This window comes from Bacillus rossius, chromosome 7 (assembly GCF_032445375.1).
Source record: "Bacillus rossius redtenbacheri isolate Brsri chromosome 7, Brsri_v3, whole genome shotgun sequence".
NCBI lineage: Eukaryota > Metazoa > Arthropoda > Insecta > Phasmatodea > Bacillidae > Bacillus > Bacillus rossius.
Window position 1 is genome coordinate 29,310,108 of NC_086335.1, and position 17,260 is coordinate 29,327,367.

The window sequence follows — 17,260 nt, forward strand, 5'->3', positions numbered from 1 at the left end:
GTGATTCAAAACTAATTTATTTTTTATGCTTTAACCTCGGTTTTAATTGGGTGGGTGAAATAAAAATCAAATTCACTCGTATTTACAGTGAGGTTTATAGGACTGGACTAATTCTTTGTTATTTTTTAAGAACTCATTTTTTTAAAATCTCCTTTGATACATAATTAAATTAAAAACAAATCAAACTAAGAATATAAAATTTATTAACATTGCTTTTTTAAAAATCCTTTACTTCGGTATATAATGCGTAATATGTATACTTTTATTTAATTACTTCTTTTTTAAATGTTTTGATGTGTGTTTTCCGATTGTAACAATTAATGTAAAATGATTGGGATCAATAATCAGTTTTTAAAAGACTGTTAGACTGCAATATTTTAAGTATTCTACCAGCAATCTATTTTTGGATCAACTTGGTTACGAAGTCACCCCAAAAAAGTAATTATAATATAATAACGAATTTTAACTATTGATGCGGTGAAACCTCGTATAAACGAATCCAGCGGAGAAATCACTTATAAATGCAAAAAATTGGTTTTCTGTAAAGTCGGTTTACGGACGATAGTTTAACGTAACAACGTCATAACAAAACATTGATGAAATTATTGCATACTTTTATGAATACCTAAATATGAATCATTTTTATTTTAATAATCAAAGAATAAATACTTGACATTATACTGTAATCAGATTTTTTAAAATGCAAGAACAATTAACCTTTATTGCCGAAATTGTTGTTGTAATAAGCAATGAAAACCACATTAACTTTTCACTTCACTTTATAACCAGTCGACGAAACAGTTCACGTGTAGATGTAAGTTGTGTGTTGCCGCTGTCTTTCTTCTCCTCGGACACATAGGCCAATCGAGTGGAAGAGAGATAGATGAGGCGCAAGCGTACAATGAGCGTAACGGGACACAGCGTAACGGAAAAATGTGCGTAACGGGACACTTTTTCGTGCGTGCAGCCGGCGTTCATCTATTTATTAGACGTTGTCACGTCAAAAGAAAATGATCTGCCACAAAACACATGCTGTATCTTACTATTAGCATTCCTTAAAAATTAGTTGGGTTCCCGATCATATAAGTAGATAGCTCTGCACCTTACCTTTATTCACCGTCGGCTTAGTGAAGCTCTTGGCGGCCTGCGAACTAACAGCACTAGTAGTAGTGAAACCTAGTCTTAACATTGTGTTCAATGGGAGTTTCGTATAAAAGTGGGTATAATATATTTAAACCCTTTTTTTGGTTTTAACTTCGGGCAATTTTAGAATTTTTAATTTACTGGGGACATTTGTAGGGGTTAAATACACAGCAATAACTTGTAAATTTGCTGCAATTGTCAGTTAAAAGTTGGAGTCTTGAGGATTCAGTTCCTAAACAAACCGGGATCTCCCATAAGAAAGCATTTTCGCATGTTAGGTGCGTATTTAAATCAAGAATATTCGTGAAATGATTACGTCATACAGATTCAAAATGGTGGGCGTAACGAAATGTGCAACGTTTCTAGAATCCATGAACGTAAGAATTTTTTTATTAAAATTGTATATAAATTGCATTAAATATTTTTTTTTAATTTTGTGTGCAATATATGTATTTTTACTCTCACAGGGAATCGAACCGAGAACCGAAATAGATTAAGTAACTAAACATATGAAGTAAGAATTTTTTTAAATATATATTTTTTGAATTTTTTTCTTAATTCATTTGTCAAAAATTAAAGATTTAATGTTTACGGTCAAGGTCAAAATCGTGAAGCTTGGGTGCTTAGGGTGGTTTTCTCTTAGGTCTCTTAAGCCACTTTTTTTTTATTTTGGTTCTTTCTAAGGCAAAATGTTTGAGAAAAATGTGAAATTTTCCCTCAAAGCGGGAGTTTTTCTCTCAAAATAGGGAAATATTTAGTTTTCTGAATATTTGAGAATTTTTGGCAATATTTTTTCTAAAGAAACTAGAAAATTTAATGAATTTAGTGAATATTTCTCAGTTTTGATAGTCAAGTTGAAGGTCAAGGATCTAGGTAATACAATATGGTCGCCATGACGTCACAATCCAAGATGGTGGACATCGGCTCCTGGATCCACACGCTGATCCCTGTGCCCGGAAGTACCATTACATACTACTCACGGGAACTATCATTTTGGACGATCTGAATACACACTTGTTGACAGTGCTTGCAAAAAATACTTTCAACTACAAAATATAGTCATTTTTCTACATCCAAGTTTGTGAAATAATACAAATATTCCACGCTTGAAAATAATCGAAATAAAATAGTAAATTAAAATATTTTATATCCAAATTAAAAAAGCTATGATTGGTTTTAAATGCCAATTAGAGTTTGGTGCAACTTTAAAAGTGCAAGGGATTGGACCAGTGAGGATAACTGTCTCTCAGGCCATGTGGTATTTTCCTTTTCTCGTCAGTAACATTACTTGATTAATTTTTCTGACAAAATTATCATGATAGCGGTCATGCATATTATTATTCGTCGAAATTAATTTTTTTTAATAAATATGATCTAATAGCGCTTAAAACATTCCGAATGTGTTAATAATTGTTAACTTGCGCAACCTTCCACATTTATAAAATAAATTTTATTAAATATCTGGCTTTAAAATTTGTTAACCAACAAAATGTAACATCTAACCTTGGCAACTAACGTGTTTTCAAGTTGAAAATGTAACATATCTCCCAGTCTACGCCCGTGACTTATGCTGGAATCGAACCCAGAACCGGTGAGCATAAACTGCGCTGCGGGGGTTGGCTCAACTGCCGTGGCTCCCTTAAATGAGTAGTTACAAAGCTGACTACGTGAATGTCTTGGTTTTGAATCGGAACTGATCGTAGTTTTGAAACTAATGTGTTGTCCCAGCTGAGTGAGAAATAAAACTCCTTTCGATTGGTTGATCATACTGTCAAATTTTTGAACGCGAGCCCGTACGTTTCAATGCCTATACAAACGGACAAGATTGGGCTGATTTTTCATTTGTGTACACACACATGAAACAATGTTCATATATTCATAATACACAATGTTTGATTAGTGTAAACTTACTGTTCCTGATACGGAGGTCCAGAGGCTGTTGATATGATGCAAGGTCGGTAGTTGTTCGTGATATTTCCCTTTGATCAGAAACGTGTTTGAGCCGAATGACAGTGGCGCTGGCAGTTATCAAACAAATTACACCAACAGTGAAATTTTACATCATTGAACCAAATTTACCTTAACCGGTGAAGGGGCGGGGCTAGATCATGTTTGACAGATTTACTTCCAAATTTGTGTCACCATTCTTTTCCGCAAAAGATCACTGTCTAATAAATTTGTAAATTCACATACGCTTATTCGGTTTTTTATATAGGGCAAAACTCATTAGTCGCAGCGCATATGCAAAATAAGTAGATACCAATAGTATTTAGTTTTAAAAACTATTGACTGAAAATTATTTTTCAAATAGTTAACATAATTTTTACGGAGTTTAATTCGTTCTACACGAGGTAAAACTAATTATTGGGAAACAGCAAATATTCAAATATTAGTATTTTTTATATATATTGTATGTATTATATGGAGAAAAAACACGTATTTGCTAATTATTAGTTAGAAAATACTGATGAACGCACAAATTCTCATAATAGTGGTCTGAAATATAGGCTCAACCATAATCCGTTCACTTCATAGAAGAGATTAATCAGTACGGTTTTTAGCGTTGTTTGTTCTCCGCTCCACGAAATCCTGATTTCGCAGGACGCAGTGGAAGTACTGATATAGCTGGGGGGAAAAAAAATGTTATTCGCACAGTGGAAAAATTCCCCCAGATTTGCCAAGCTTGCCGTTGTTGAATAAATAAAGAAAATAAAGTTTTTGCCACTAATCCCATCGCTGTACAATCGCGTGGATTCGCGCCGGACTCGCAGCAACGCTCTGGAACAACTGCAGCGGCGCCGTGGAGGCCTGATCGCATCGCGTTGTTTTCTGCCGATACTATCGTGATTGGGCGCTTCGCTGGTGCCGAAGGCGTGTTTTGTTTTTGTTTTTTTGCGCCTGGCCTGCGTTCGGGGAAGTTATTTCCCGGTCGGTCTCTCCGACGGCTGGCTAAACCCCAATTTACCCTCCCCCCTCCCTCTTCTCTTCGCCGACCACTATTTTTTACATTACGATAATACGGTAAACCCATTCGGAAGCCAGCTCATTGATGCTTATCAGTCAAATGTTGTTCGAGGACATTTTACTTGTTTTAGTGTCCTACGTAATATTTTTTTTTCTTTACGGTATACAAAATATTCCAACTAATATTTATTTTAACTTAAAAACAATGTGTTGATTTCTATCTAAACTAATAATAAAACTGTTCGAGGTAAAAATGTCTGTAAGTTTCATGAAAAATAAAAAAAATTTTTAGAAATGTACTAATATTATTTTTAATTGGTAAATGTAATTTTTTACACTTTTTCTGTTTGTCTGTTTGTTCAGTATCGCTCGAAAATAATTGACGGATTTTGATGATTTGTTAATAGTTAAGTTCTTTAGCTGATTCAAACACTTGATATATACTTAACAAAATAATTCCACGCCTGAGGGTGTGAAAAAAAAAAATATTGTTTTAACATAATTAATTATATCTACAAGGCAAATCCAGCAAAATGAAATTAATATATTGGGTACCCATTTTAAACAATCCAAAATAATCAACCTCAATTTCACCTTCTTGTGAAATTAACAATATAAAACACACATTATTATTTTGACATTTGGCGAAATTTCCCCCTTAAGATGTATAAAAGGAGTAATAAAGTTTAGTTTTAAGAAAAAAATATATACTTTCAAATACTTGTATACAAGATCTAAGAATGAAGAACAACCATGTCGAGTTACGGTTTGATTTTTTTTTTCTTCGTTTTTCCATGATTTTAACTTTGAGGGGGTGAAAAGGCGTAAGATTTGTTTTTATCATAAAAAATTAATCCAGACAGCAAGTTAAGCAGGCTGTAAGAAACTGAGAATGCATAACATAAGTAATTAATTTCTTAAAGCAAATTTACAATTTTGTTTTTATAAATTTGACTCTAAGGCAGTGAAACTGAGGTACATTATCTATATATATAAAAATTTAGCTTCCGTATGTATTTGGCCGCAAAACTCGGAAAGTATACGATGGTTTGGATTGAAATTTTTACAGAACATTGCATCTTAACAGAAGAGTGTTTATATGAAATAAAAGTTTGGGAAAATCCACCGGAAAAGTCGGAAAAAAAAGTTTCTATAACTAAATATCATGGTCACCCAACTTAGTTGTGACCACGCTCGACGATGCTGTACCATATTGTCGAAGTTCAAGCACATCAGGCTACTCGACCATTGTGCCTTGACGACTATAATTTACACAAATATGTATATATATATATTTCAAGAAAGAATAAAAAACTTTATTTAATTTGAAAGTATATTCTTTCGACTCTATTGATAAAAATACGTTTAAATTAAAAAATACATTTCGTACAATACATTTGAAAATTAAATAATTCTTATCTTATAGCTTATATCTTATATATTGCTATTATAATCTATATCTATAAAAATGTTATGTTGGTTTGTGTACGCTTCAAAAACTCAAAAAGTTCTGCACCGATCGAGCTGAAATTTTACCATTATATACAACCCGCATCAAGGATTGTTTTTATCTACTTTTCACGTCAGCAACATACCCGCAACCGCGAAAAAGTAACTGCGCCATTTTATTAATGTGTTTTCTCACCAATAAAAACAAAAAACACATATTTTCTGTTATGGAAACGTTTCTCCATGCCAAAGGATTTCTCTTAGCAATGGAAAAAACTATGTCAAGTGAAGCGAGCGGGAAATGGCAATATACAATGAGAATGATTTTATTGTGAGGTGCAATAATTAAAAAATGACTAAGCTTACCGGTATGGGACTATATATACAATATGAATGAGGTACTTTAGTGTGATCGTGTCTCGATTAAGCTGCGCCGTTATCCAAATCGTAAGTAGAGGTTATGTTTTGTATGGGTCTATCACCACTTGATGTGGGATTGCATGTAGATGGTTCTAGGCTATTCATTTTTTGAACTCCTTAGACCCTATACATTTTTTTAAATTTTTAATTAAATTAATATGTTCTATCGCCAATAACAACAATTGCATCAATCGTAAGTAGAGGTTATGTTTTGTATGGGTCTATCACCACTTGATGTGGGATTGCATGTAGATGGTTCTAGGCTATTCATTTTTTGAACTCCTTAGACCCTATACCTTTTATTTAAATTTTAAATTTAATTAATATGTTCTACGGAATTTTTAAAATCACTTGATCAGCCAGGGATACCACCACACATACTTAAATTGAAAATATGTGTGCCAATTACCCTCTTGCGGAATATTAATCAGCCAAAACTCTGCAACGGCACGCGACTTTCAGTTAAGAGATTAATTAATAACGTAGTGGAAGCAACGATTTTAACGGGGCCTTTCAAAGGTGAATATGTCCTCATTCCTCGAATACCCATGATCCCGACCGATACACCATTTCAATTTAAAAGATTGCAATTCCCAATTCGATTGGCATTTGCAATCACAATCAATGAAGCTCAAGGTCAATCTTTAGAATTGTGTGGTTTAGATTTAGATGCGGATTGCTTTTTACATGGACAACTGTATGTTGCGTGTTCCCAAGTCGGAAAACCAGATAGTCTTTATATCTACGCATACAGTGGAAAAACAAAAAAAATATTCAATCACAATGTGCCACAGCGAAACGTGGCAGGGTACAGCTAGTTTTTAATATTAATAAATCGAATTCCCATGCAAATTTAGCTGGATGTAAGAAACTGAGCTAGAATAAAATACAATATGTAATTCCGGAGAATATTTTTTTCGTCACCATTTTTGTAGATTATACTATCTTTTTGGAACTAAAATACTATTCTTACAATAGAAAAATATCAGAAATGTCTTGATATTGTGCGAGCTTTTCTTACAATAGTAAAATATAATAAATGTCTTGATATTGTGCGAGCGAAGCCGTGGTTTGGTAGCTAGTTTGGGACATAATTATTACTACTCAAGTTCGTTCATATATGTTAAGTTTAGGTTTTTTAGGACACTAATATTTATTTGTGAAACGATAGTATGTCTTGCAGCGCAAACTTTTCTCAATATAAAATTTCGGCTCTAATCAAGTTTTTGCACGATTATACCCAACACGCAAGCTTACTTTAACTAAAAAAAAAAATACCAACATATGTCTTGTTTTCATCAAATTAATGGCTCATATTTAAGCAATTAATTGACCGTCACAAAAGAAATCTATTTAAATGCAACAAGGCTATAAGGCCACGTTCCGGGGCCAATTTCGGGAGAGGGTGTCTCACCTCGCTGTGCTGAACTGCGAAACAAGATTTTTAACGACGGTGTCTCAGACGAGGTAGCCCGGGTCCGTTTAATTAACAACAGTCCATACTGCAACCATCGCGGAGCCCCTGGCCTCTTTACTGGCGTGGGATTAAACTGGGCTGCACGTGAGGCCGGAATTAAGTTTTCCATGCAGCATAAACTTCATTCATTTAAAAGATCATGTTTTTTTTGTACTTGCTCACTCAAGTCAACTTTATTGAGCTATCCAAGCTTGATTGCATTCAATTATTATCTACAAATAGAAAATAATAGAGAGACGAGTGTCACATTGCACCTTTCCTCCAGACCCTATCCTTCGATATAAAGTGCGTTCGGATTCACACAAATAACATACAATGATTCCCTGTGTGTATTGTTTATTGTTATTTCATGAAAATATAAGTACATCAAGAAAAATAATTACTCGTCAAAACACGACGTGACATTACGCTGTGAGAACCAGGATTATTATATTGGCACGAAAATAAACCCAGTTAAAATAACACCCATTTAGGACTACTAGAATTGATTCTGGCATACAAAACTTGATTAGGCCTACAACTCCACCATTAAAATACATGCTGCAAAGACTTTATATGAATTGTTTTCTTCGTTTTTAAAAAAAACTGTAACAGAAGTGTGTCTGTCTGTTTGTCCTGTTTGTTCGAGCATTACGCCAAAACAACTGGACCGATTCTAATGAAATCCTATGATTAGACTTGAAAACTGGCGTGAATTTATCTCGCTACGATGACAGGAGCCGGAGATATAACAAGAAAAATACATTTTTTTTTACAACGAAGTGCAACCAATATAAGGTGAGCTCCCACGAAACCCTTGAAGTCACTGTTGGCTGGTCAACATCCGCAATCCACACAGTTTCCCAATTCAGTGCGCACTAACCAAGGAGAAAATATTTGGTGTGGTGAACTGTTACATGTTCGCGGTGGAGTGGCAAAAACGAGTGTCTTCCACATGTCCAATATTTTCTTGGGCTATAAAGTTAAATCACTCCAAACCAGATGGACGAGTTTATACGAGCGGAATTACCAAAATGTTGAAACAGATCCGCTTCTCTTTGAGATAGTTAAATCTCACATGATCCACGGCCCGAGCGAAAGTTCGAAGCCTCAGTCACCTTTCATGGAAGAAGGTCGACTCTCTATAAGGTACTATCCTAAGAGGTTGGTAGCATCAACAATTACGGGCGACGATGTATGTATGCGCAACGTATGTATGCGGGTGATGCGGGTTCAGCAGCTTCCATTCGAATGCGTGATCAGATTGTAAGTGTTGATAATACACTGTGAAATTTATTTTAAATATTTTTACAAGGATACCCAGTTGCCAAAGATATCAGTTTTAATATTTCAAGGCAGAGATTTGTAACATTCGTTACTTTACAAAGCCCTGTCTTGCAGTTGTACAAGTGATATCGTTGGAATCTGAGTTTCCAAGGATTTCCATTGTAAAAATTACAATTTTTTTATATAGTTTAGGTAGGCTGTACCGTATTCGCCTGTTCTTTCTCGAGCATTTAGTATACATATATATTGTTTACAATCGTGCGGACGATGTCGCGGGAAAAATCTAGTATATATAGGAATTATTATTTAAAATTTAACATAAAAACATTAACATAACAATAAAGATTCTTTTTTTGTCTTAACACATGTTAAACAATATTTGAGGAAAATTTTACCCATTAATCGGCAACCTTCGGTCAAATAATGATAAATTAAAATGACAATAACTAGTAATTGCAAAGAAGTGGAATTCTGACGAAGCAAGCTGCGGACAGGTCGAATGACCATAAAAATTTAATGAAGCGTGAAACGTCAAAAGCAGTAAGAATAAACCCAGACATATACTAATACAAAAATTGAAACCACCATTCGAAGGGGCAAACCCGACAAAGCATAGAACTGCAAAGCCCCATGAAAATAAAAGCACAGATGAGACATAACAACACGCAGCTACACATGTGATTAGGCGAAATAAAATTAAGAAAAAGGCAGTCGAAAAAGAATTTAAGAGGGTGGATCTGAAAATAAAAATAAAATAAACTAAAAGTTAACCTTACTACTGTTTGCTTCAATCTTACCCCAAAATATGCCTGTTAAAATTGCCGACATTAAATATGCTGGCGAGCGGCAATTGACTTGGTAACACGGAGGGAACTAAAATCAATTTTTAAATGTTAATATTAAATATTGCTTCATTATCAGGCTAGAAACAATTTTACTTTTATTACAACATTTCAAGCACTGAAGGCTTAGTATAACTTTAATTTGTTGAACGATAAAGAAAAATTGGCTAATACAAACCAAATTATATTTATCATCATAATGTTGAAATGGTAATTTTGAAACAAATATAATTTTAGTATCGCACATATATTCTGCCATACAGTATTGGAATGGTGCGGAAACAATTGCAAACTAAGCTGTCCTGTATTGGCTTCTGTGCATCGGTGGACACCAGCCAGCCGCAGGAGCTGAGCAAACACCCACCAGCGCTCCAGCGGCAGAGTTCGCAACTCGGAGGATAACGTGGGAGGGAGGGAGGGAAGATTGCGAGGGAAATGGAAAGTGTAAGGAAGGGGAACTGTGAAGTGTAAGTGGGAACGGCCTTACGACATCGCACAGCAACGGTATACAAAGCCACAAGGCACAGCATATAACATGCGTCCTGAAAACAAAACAAACATTATTCTAACTCATTCGTGTTTTGCCTAACAAGCAAGCCAGTGAGCCAGTAAACCAAATTCCCTGTGGCCTTCATAATACAATATATCTACGCTGTAATTAAGAACACTTTTATATTGTGGACTTGTAGAGTGAAATGACAAAATTTGCAAGTTATATGAGAATAAATTTTAGTAAATATTTGCCTACCAAAATATTAAAGAAAATCATTTTTATCTTTACTCGTTGCTTACACTACCATAGAGTTAAGATAAATGAATAACAAACACGAAATTTCTTTCCCAGTGCTGTACCAGGGGAGGTGCAACATTTGATGTAATTATTTTATAGCGAGCGAGAAAAGTGTAAGCGTAAATAGTGGTTTATTACCGAATTATATTTCACAAAATATAAAAAAAAAGCACATGTTCTCTGAATTGCTGAAACAAAAAAATTGTATAGGATAAATTATCAGAAATAACACAATTTTTTACTATATTTTTTTAATTTGAGGCCTATTTTATTTCCAGAGAGAAAGAATATGCAATAAAAGCTTCAAACCTCTGAAACATTATATTACAACTTTACTTTAGTCGAAAAACTTATTTCAATGTCTCCAACATTAACAAATTAATACAATACTGTACTATTACTTGACGTTACTTAAAAATGGTTATATACATATGCACTTCAAAGTATATTGTTATATTTTATTGCATCTATGATTACCATTAAAACATGTATAAGCTTTATTAAGGTCTACAAAAATACGGCTCATATTATAACGTTCATTTAAATTCCGTGCAACTAACTGTCGTTTTATCGCACTATCTTTATATTAAAAACCGCTCTGACGCTGTGGGTGCAAATCACAGCAGTACTCGCCCTCGCTCGAGGTGTCCCCTAGCAACGGCCGGGGACGCATCACAACGCCGAAATACCACAACGCCGAAATACCACAACGCCGAAATACCACAACGCCAAAATGCCAAATTGACCACAACGCCGACAGCTAGAAAACCGCTGTGTACCACAACGCCGAATTACCACAACGCCGAAATACACTAACACCGAAAAATGTCATTGCAGGACTGCCACAAAGGTTAGGTTAGGTCAGACTAGGTTAGGTTAGACTAGGTTAGGTTAGACTAGGTTAGGTTAGACTAGGTTAGGTTAGGCTAGGTTAGGCTAGTTTAGGCTAGGCTAGGATAGGCTAGGTTAAGATAGGTTAGGTTATATTACGCTAGGTTAGGTTAGGTAAGGTTAGGTTTCATTATGGTATTTCGGCGTTGAGGTACGTTTAAGAAACACACACAAATTCATTCAGTTGTTATTTCGGCGTTGTGGTACACAGCAGCTTTCTAGCTGTCGGCGTTGTGGTAAATTTTGACATTTGGCGTTATGGTATTTCGGCGATGTGGTAACGACCCGTCAGCGGCCCTCGTGTAGGACGACGTACCTGGCGGAACGTGGACACTGGTAGCCTGCCCGCCGGCTCTCGACGGCCCATGGTCATAGTCCAGCCCCGTGCCATGGTCATGGTCATGCCCATGGTCCAGCCCCGTGCCGGCATCCGAGCCACGTCTGGGTCCAGCGACTCGTTGGACGTACTCTTCGTTCCCTGCGTAGCGAGTAGTCTTGCAACTGCACGGAATGCTTTTACCCCACACAAACCCGGTAGTACCGAGAAAATTGCGTTTCTTAACGCAGCAACACCAAAAAATATTTCACTGACTGACGTTTCTGTTCAGTTTTCAATAGTATTAACTGCTCTCAAAATATATTAGTACTAGCAATTCCGCTGCCTGTCCCTTTGCCCAGCCGATCTAATTTAGGTTTTCCACGATTTTTATTATTTCCTTACTCGTTGGCAACGTACGTCTGACCGCCCTCATGACGAAACGTTTTTCTTTTAGCATAGAGTTACCTATACAACACTCTTCTGCTCTAACAGTTCAACTATGTTACTCCGAGGACCGTAGTAGTAGTTTGGAGCCGAGAGTCGATCGCCATCTTGAATTCCGACGTCACGGCGGCCATGTTAGGTTAACATTGACCTTTGACACTGACCTTAACAATTTGCTAGAATTGCCAAATATTACTCAAATTTTGCCCAAAATTTGCCAAAATTTCCTGTTTTTAGGAAAACATTTTGCCAAAAAATCTCAATGGCTGGCATGACGTCAATATCCAAGATGGCGGTCAGCTCCCGGCTCCTCACTCTTACTCCTGTCCCCGTAGGTACCAATATATATTACCAATTTTTTTCTCATTGATACCGATTACCTTCAATCACCGTAACTGCCGTGGTACATTACTTTGGTAACAAGCATAATCAATCTTCATGACGCTCGTTACCTTCTGACCTACATCCTCTATGTATCCTTGAAACCGCAGTCCCCCGGGTCGGTGATGGGCTAAGTTCGCCAAATAAGGAGTTACTTCAATCTGTGTTAAAAAATCTTCTAGCATTCAGCAATCTAGAGGCCTATGCGAGTGGGTGTACCTAAAAACCAATGAGCAGGGATCACTAATCAAAGTCATTGAACTCTTCTATCCAGTTTACAGAACATTCGTGCGATAAAAATTTAATGTCGTATATTATAATAGTGATAATAAGCCAAGTCCAGTAGAATTAATCGTGGCACTTCTTACTGCAGCACGGCGTCGCACGACTTCGTCTCGGCGAAGTGCGGGGCAGTGTGAACGCAGCTTCGAAGACAAGGCAGCCTTGGCTGTTCGTAGCTAGTTGACTCTGGTTGGACTGCTGAAGTCCCCTATTTATACCTCCAGCAAGGGCAACCGACTTTGCCTTCTGGATTGTTCTACGTCGTTGTCGCCACACGATCACATGACGATGAAGTATCCCCAAAAGCAGGCAGCCAACTTCGGAAACTAGTGGCTGGCCCGCGCGGTGCTGGTTAAAGGTAGAAAGAGGCCCGCCACCAGGCGGCAAAGACAGGCGGGTAGCCTGCCACCAGGAGGCAACACTCGGCTCACACCTAAATCTGGTCCAAAAAGGTTTATGGGAGAAGTTACGCACGTAACAACTTTAAACGTATTCATAATCTAAGACAAACTAAGTTTGATCCTTATTCCTTGCTGATGTGTTATTTAATTCTTTGTCTAACCCTACATACTCAATGACGGTACTTCTAAATTATTCCTAGAGAGTTACTTGAAGCTATCAAACAATCGTCTAGCATTAGCCTATATTCAGCTACGGTTTTTTTTGCTAACCGACTGACTGTTAACAAGAATGGTTTTAAATTTTAGACATAACACCTTTTCCTTTTACCAATATCTCTGAACTTTAGATATAATGCATGGGATTTTTTTAATAATTATTCTTTCTTCAAATTTAAATTCAATTATTCTTTAAAAAGCCAAGATTAAGGAAAAATCTTAATTTCATTAAAAGTTAAAGTGTAATAAAATGGTATCTTGAAACATTAGAAAAATTAAAAGGCATAAAATACTGAAATTCCTATATCCCACTAATTAATATTATAAATGTGAAAGTATGGATGGATGGATGTTTCTTACTCCATCACGCCAGAACGACTGAACGGATCTGGATGAAATTTGGCCTACAGTGAGCTTATAACCTGGATTAACACATAGACCACATATTAATATGAAATTCCATCCCTAAGGGATTGAAAAAGTGATAATTTCCTTTTTTAACAGAAAAAGTCATAGGTCATAGACATACAAAAAGTGAGTGTCATTTCTCTATGTCTGCCACACGATCATACATACTGGCAAATTCATATTTTTCTCCTTGGTGAGACCAACCCGCTTAGTGGAGCTCGCAGCGGCTAGCAAAATAAAGGCGCTAATAACAGTTCTGTTCTTAACTTCGTCAATAAATAGAGTTGCCTTGAAATTTAAACGCATCATCGTTATCAAATCATGTCTTGAATTTTCGTTTGTTTGTGCCGCATGCGTTCCTATGCCATTCATCCGATTGCGATGAAATTTTGGTGAATTGTTATGCGCATGCCTGTGAAGGTTTCTGAGATGGTATAACGATTTTGCAATAGTTGGAGCACGAATCCTTTCAAAAAATGTGTTTATATCATATTATATAGAGGCACTTCGTCTGGTTTTGTTGTATAAGTACGCACGCATGACACAATTTATTTAAATATAAAAGAGAGACAGAGATAGAGTGATATATATAGAGAGATAGAGAGAGAGACAGAGATATAAGTTGAGATAGAGTGAGGTATAGAGAAAGATATGGGTTAGATAAAGATATAGGTATAGATGTATAGAGCAATATAGAGATTTATATATAGAAGAGATAGAGATAGTGGGAGGTATATATGTATATATAAAGAGATAAATAGAGATAGAGAGATACATATATATATATATAGATGTAGATATATATATTTAGAGAGATGGATAGATGATTTTTATGTATATGTGTAAATACTTCAAAAATATTACAAAACAAAACTGAATGAGGCCATGCAATGCATGCCGAGTATTAGCTAGATAATAAAATCTTTTTAATATCAGTAATCTCTTATTTTTCAGCTTTTTTTCTAGAGTGCTTTATGGAGTATAGATTACATACAGACCAGGTAAATAACTATAAACTGGCAGAACAACGTCTGTCGGGATCTGAAAGTGATATAAATTATTTTGCGCACTTGAAATTCAAATTGAGAAGACAATTACTGCTACATCTTATTTAGAAAAAGGTCCCCTTCACCCTGTGTTCAGCCCGAGCAACGCCGGGTACTGCAGCTAGTATTTATTAAATCGACGCTCTCAGTAGGAAAGTGTCTAACTCCACTTTTTTTTTAAAAAATTTTTTTTTTTTTTTTGTATTTTCGGTTCAGATATATCATCCCCCATATGCCCTGACTTTGGTAAGCGCCTAGTTCAAATATTTCAGTTGGAAAAGTTGCCGCGTGAAAATTGTCTAACTGTGGTGCTTAAATCTTCACAATAAGAAAACCACCTAACTCCAGTAAAATGTGTCAAGTCCTGTTAGTTAAAATTCTCGTGATTTATTTATCAAGTTTATGGCTTTGTTCTTAATATCATAACTGAAAATTTGTGATTTACATCTTAATAAAAGATATATATCATATTTGATTATTTAATTCTTATTGATATCTTATTATTATATGTCTTAAATTATATATTAGGTTTAATGTAATTGATGATTCTGAAGCACCGGGACGTTTACCGTATTCTTTTTCAGAAAGCTCGGATTCTGAAAAAAACAACAGTAAATATTCCAAGAAAAACGATGTAAAAAAATGCTGTAAATAAAATGAATTGGAAAAGCAATAAAAATAAACTCAACAGGCAACATGGGCGTAACTATTAAAGCAAAAAAAAAGGATGAAAAAGGTTATGACGTCACTAAAAAAGCAAAACAAATTTAAACCAATCTGTTATTGTGCTCTGAGTAAAAAAATTTATCTCAAATGTTTAGAGTTTAACGATGATCAAAGGACTGGTACTTTCGAAAGGTTTTGGAAAATGAGTTGGAGTGAAAAAATGTTTTCGTAGATGGAACAGTAGAAAGTTGTTGTGTTAAACGTGAGCGTGACAAAAAAAAATTGATAATTCACGACGTAATTTAACTTTTAAATACAGTTTACCTTTATTATGCGAAAAAAAGGTTGCAAAATTATGTACTGTAATATTCTATGTTTTGGACCAAAAACTATTTGAAATTGAAAAAAAAATCAGGTGGTGCAGCTAAATCAACTTCAAACGTGAATAGTACTCATCGGCAAGAGAAAGAATATGAAGAGTTAGAATTGTTTTTCGAATCCTTACCAAAAATGGAGTCGTATTATTGTAGATCTTCGTCATAAAAAATATATTTGCAGCCAGAGTGGCAGTCGAAAAAACTTTGTCTGAATTTTATGTACATAATTGGTGTAAAGATCGTCATATTAAAGCTTTGTCTTTAACTACTTTTTATCAACTAATGGACGAAAAAAAATATTGAGTTGTATGCACCGAAAAAAGATCAATGTAACATTTGTGTTCGTTATAGAGTAGGAAATTTTAATGAGAATGACTATCAAATTCATATAAAAAATAAAGAAGATGCTAGGAAAGAAAAAGATTTGGATAAATTGAATGAAGATTTTGTTTTTACAATGGATTTGCATTCGGTACTTTTATCACCAAAATCTCAAGTGTCGTTATTGTATTATAAAACAAAACTTTCAGTTCATAATTTTTGTTTGTTTAATTTGAAAAATTCCAGTGGATTGTTTTACATATGGAATGAAACAGAAGGAGGTTTAAACTCTGACGAGTTTGCTTCAACTATTTTTAAATTTATCTCATCACATATCGGGCCTTTTCTACCATAGTCAAATAAAAAAATAATATTTTACTCTGATGGATGTACATATCAAAACCGCGTTTGTGCTCTAAGTAATGCTCTTGTTAATGCTGGAAAATTATTTCATATTAAAATTGAGCAAAAGTACTTAAAAAAAGGGCGTACACAAATGGAAGCTGATTATATGTATGCAACGATAGAAAGAAAATTAAAGAATAAAATAATCAATGTTCCAGCAGACTATGTTGATGTATGTAAAACTGCAACGAATAAAGCATAAACAGTCGAGTACTTGAATTTCAAAGATTTTAAATCATTTAATAAAATAAAATTTTATTCTTCAATACGCCTAGGAAACAAAGCAGGTGATCGAGTTTTTACTAATATAAGAGGAATAAAATATACACCTGATGGTGATAATTACTACAAATTAAATTTTTCGAATCAATGAAAAAAGAAAAAAAGAAAGTAAAATCCTGTTTGACTTATCAACAACTACCCAGACTTTATCGCGCCAGACTCAAAATAAAGAAAAGAAAATATGAAGATTTCTAATAATTGAAAAAAACATTGCCCATTGACTATTATCAGTTTTATGATAATCTTCCGTATAAAAAATAAAACGGTGATTTTTTTTGCATATTATTACAATTATAAGCAGTTTATTGAACATAAAATTGCAATTATACGACGAGGTTGAAGCTAATTTAACTAAATATTACAAATTTACTTTGCCAAATATCATACTAAAGATTTTTAATCTCGTTTAGTATAAATTTCGTTGAGTATTAAATAATTAATATACAATATAATTTTATTATAGTTAAAGT

General features: G+C 34.8%; 1 protein-coding gene across 1 annotated transcript in view; it reads left to right on the plus strand.

Annotated features, from left to right (window-relative positions):
- The first annotated feature begins 2,053 nt into the window (after positions 1 to 2,053).
- LOC134534519 (tachykinin-like peptides receptor 86C) overlaps positions 2,054 to 17,260 on the plus strand; it is a 292,275-nt gene continuing 277,068 nt past the window's right edge. Inside the window, exons 1-2 of the mRNA XM_063372998.1 lie at positions 2,054 to 2,102; positions 11,549 to 11,731. Of these exons, the coding sequence (XP_063229068.1) occupies positions 2,054 to 2,102; positions 11,549 to 11,731 (232 nt within the window). The remainder of the gene's footprint in view (positions 2,103 to 11,548; positions 11,732 to 17,260) is intronic.